This window comes from Corvus brachyrhynchos, unplaced genomic scaffold (genome assembly GCF_000691975.1).
Source record: "Corvus brachyrhynchos isolate BGI_N302 unplaced genomic scaffold, ASM69197v1 scaffold894, whole genome shotgun sequence".
Classification (NCBI taxonomy): Eukaryota; Metazoa; Chordata; class Aves; order Passeriformes; family Corvidae; genus Corvus; species Corvus brachyrhynchos.
In genome coordinates this window covers 6,497-10,220 of record NW_008237442.1, presented here as the reverse complement: position 1 = coordinate 10,220, position 3,724 = coordinate 6,497, and the positions used below count along the sequence as shown (strand labels likewise).

At 50.0% G+C, this 3,724-nt stretch overlaps 1 protein-coding gene across 1 annotated transcript in view; it reads right to left on the bottom strand.

Moving 5' to 3' along the window:
- RPS5 (ribosomal protein S5) overlaps positions 1-3,724 on the bottom strand; it is a gene marked incomplete at its 5' end in the record, with an annotated part of 10,763 nt that overhangs the window by 3,319 nt on the left and 3,720 nt on the right. Inside the window, one exon of the mRNA XM_017731397.1 lies at positions 364-492. Within this exon, the coding sequence (XP_017586886.1) occupies positions 364-492 (129 nt within the window). The remainder of the gene's footprint in view (positions 1-363; positions 493-3,724) is intronic.

The window sequence follows — 3,724 nt, the reverse complement described above, 5'->3', positions numbered from 1 at the left end:
AATGAAAGAAAAAATAAGGGAAAATGAGAGAAAGAACGAGAGAAAAAATAAGGGAAAATGAGAGAAAAATGAGGAAAAATGAGGGAAAAATGAGGGAAAAATGAGGGAAAAATGACGGAAATGGGGAAAAATGAGGGAAAAATGAGGAAAAATGAGGAAAAATGAAGCAAAAAGGAAGAAAAAAGAGATAACGACACCCAACTAATGGGATCCACTCTGGAATTGGGATCACAAACCCCCCTGGATAAAGGAAAAATGGGATCCCCTGGAACCAGGAAGAAGGGGATCACCAGAAAAGTGGGATAAAGGTGCTGGAAAAGTGGGAATTGGGGGAATTTGGGGAATTTTGGGCTGGGGAAGCACCTGGTTGACCCTACGGAGAGGGGAAACATCCACGGCCTGCCTGCGGACGGTGCCGGCGCGGCCGATCCGGGTGGAATCTTCCCGAGGGCCGGAATTAATGATGGCGTTAACGAGCACCTGGAGAGGGTTCTGGGAAAAAAAGGGATCGAGGAATGGGATTTCCATGGGAATTCCTAAACAAACCAGCCCCAAAGGCCTTTTTTTGCTGGTTTTTCTGCATTTAAATCTTTTTTTTTTTGGGTTTTTTCTCAGACAAAGGCAGTTTTGTGGCTGGTTTTCCAGCAGATTCTGGGATTGTTCAGGGAATGTCTTGATTTTTTCCTGGAATTCTTGGATTTTCCCACCTTCCCAGGGAGCAGGTGGATGATCTGGAAGGACCTTTTCCCTTTTCCCCTCCCGTTCCTACTTTTCCCCTTCCCAAATGCCATTTTTCTATGATTTGCTCTCCCAAACTCCCATTTTTTCCCCAAATTCCCACATTTTCCCCTTCAAAGCCCTGCAATCCCCACCTCCCTGGTGAGCACCTGCACAATCTCAAACACCTTTTCCTTCCATCCTCCTTTTCCCCTTCCCAAACCCCATTTTTCCACGATTTCCCCCCTTCTCCCCTCCCAAAACCCCATTTTTTTCCTCCGTTTTTCCCCAAATTCCCAGATTCTTCCCCCTAAAATCCCTGCAATTCCCACATCCCCCTTTTCCCCTCCCCAAATCCCATTTCTCCAGGCTCTTCCCCCTTTTTTCCATTATTTCCCCTTCCCAAACCCCATTTCTCCCCAATTTCCCTTCCCAAACCCCATTTTTTCCCTGTTTTCCCCCAAATTCCCAGATTTTTCCCCCAAAACCCCCGGAATCCCCACCTCCCCGGTGAGCAGGTGGATGCTCTCCAAACACCTTCCTCCTCCATCCTCCTTTTCCCCTTCCCAAACCCCACTTTTCCCCCAATTTCCCCTCCCCAAAACCCCATTTCTCCACTATTTCCCCCCATTTCCCCTCCCAAAACCCCATTTTTTCCCTGTTTTTTCCCCATTTTCCCCCATTTCCCCCCCAAATCCCTGCAATCCCCACCACCCCGGTGAGCAGGTGGATGCTCTCAAACACCTTCCCCCTTCATCCTCCTTGTCCCCTTCCCAAACCCCACTTTTCCCCTAGCGGGTGCCGGCGCGGCCGATCCGGGTGGAATCTTCCCGAGGGCCGGAATTAATGATGGCGTTAACGAGCACCTGGAGAGGGTTCTGGAAAAAAAAGGGATCGAGGAATGGGATTTCCATGGGAATTCCTAAACAAACCAGCCCCAAAGGCCTTTTTTTGCTGGTTTTTCTGCATTTAAATCTTTTTTTTTTTGGGTTTTTTCTCAGACAAAGGCAGTTTTGTGGCTGGTTTTCCAGCAGATTCTGGGATTGTTCAGGGAATGTCTTGATTTTTTCCTGGAATTCTTGGATTTTCCCACCTTCCCAGGGAGCAGGTGGATGATCTGGAAGGACCTTTTCCCTTTTCCCCTCCCGTTCCTACTTTTCCCCTTCCCAAATGCCATTTTTCTATGATTTGCTCTCCCAAACCCCCATTTTTTCCCCAAATTCCCACATTTTCCCCTTCAAAGCCCTGCAATCCCCACCTCCCTGGTGAGCACCTGCACAATCTCAAACACCTTTTCCTTCCATCCTCCTTTTCCCCTTCCCAAACCCCATTTTTCCACGATTTCCCCCCTTCTCCCCTCCCAAAACCCCATTTTTTTCCTCCGTTTTTCCCCAAATTCCCAGATTCTTCCCCCTAAAATCCCTGCAATTCCCACATCCCCCTTTTCCCCTCCCCAAATCCCATTTCTCCAGGCTCTTCCCCCTTTTTTCCATTATTTCCCCTTCCCAAACCCCATTTCTCCCCAATTTCCCTTCCCAAACCCCATTTTTTCCCTGTTTTCCCCCAAATTCCCAGATTTTTCCCCCCAAACCCCCGGAATCCCCACCTCCCCGGTGAGCAGGTGGATGCTCTCCAAACACCTTCCTCCTCCATCCTCCTTTTCCCCTTCCCAAACCCCACTTTTCCCCCAATTTCCCCTCCCCAAAACCCCATTTCTCCACTATTTCCCCCCATTTCCCCTCCCAAAACCCCATTTTTTCCCTGTTTTTTCCCCATTTTCCCCCATTTCCCCCCCAAATCCCTGCAATCCCCACCACCCCGGTGAGCAGGTGGATGCTCTCAAACACCTTCCCCCTTCATCCTCCTTGTCCCCTTCCCAAACCCCACTTTTCCCCTATTTCCCCTCATTTCTCCACAACTTCCCCTCCCCAAACCCCCATTTTTGCCCGTTTTTCCCCCAAATTCCATGACTTTTTCCCCCAAAACACCTGGAATTCCCACCTCCCCCTCCATCCTCCTTTTCCCCTCCACAAAACCCCACTTTTCCCCTATTTCCCCTCATTTCTCCACAACTTCCCCTCCCCAAACCCCATTTTTACCCCGTTTTTCCCCTAAATTCCATGATTTTTGCCCCTAAAACCCCTGCAATCCCCACCTCCCTGGGGAGCACCTGCACGACCTCCAACACCTTTTCCTTCCATCCTCCTTTTCCCCCTCCCAAACCCCATTTCTCCCTTATTTCCCCCCATTCCCCCACAATTTCCCCTCACTTTCCCACATTTCCCCTCCCCAAACCCCATTTTTTCCTCGTTTTTCCCCCATATTCCCAGATTTTTCCCCCCAAAATCCCTGCAATTCCCACAACCCCCTTTTCCTGTCCCCAAACCCCATTTTTCCACCATTTCCCCTCCCCAAAACCCCATTTCTCCACTATTTCCCCCCATTTCCCCTCCCAAAACCCCACTTTTTCCCCATTTTTTCCCATTTTCTCCCAAACCCCCACTTTTTCCCCATTTTTTCCCATTTTTCCCCCATCTCCCCCCCAAACCCCTGCAATCCCCACCTCCCCAGTGAGCAGGTGGATGCTCTCAAACACCTTCCCCCTCCATCCTCCTTTTCCCCTCCCAAACCCCATTTTCCCCCAATTTCCCCCCTTCTCCCCTCCCAAAACCCTCTTTTTTCCCTGTTTTTCCCCCATTTTTTTCCCATTTTTTCCCTGTTTTCCCCCAAATTCCCTGATTTTTCCCCCAAAACCCCCGGAATCCCCACCTCCCCGGTGAGCAGGTGGATGCTCTCAAACACCTTCCCCCTCCATCCTCCTTTTCCCCTCCCAAACCCCATTTCTCCACAATTTCCCCCCTTCTCCCCTCCCCAAAACCCTATTTTTATCCCGTTTTTTCCCCATTTTTTCCCTGTTTTCCCCCAAATTCCCTGATTTTTCCCCCCACAACCCCCGGAATCCCCACCTCCCCAGTGAGCCGTTGGATGATCTCAAACACCTTCCCCC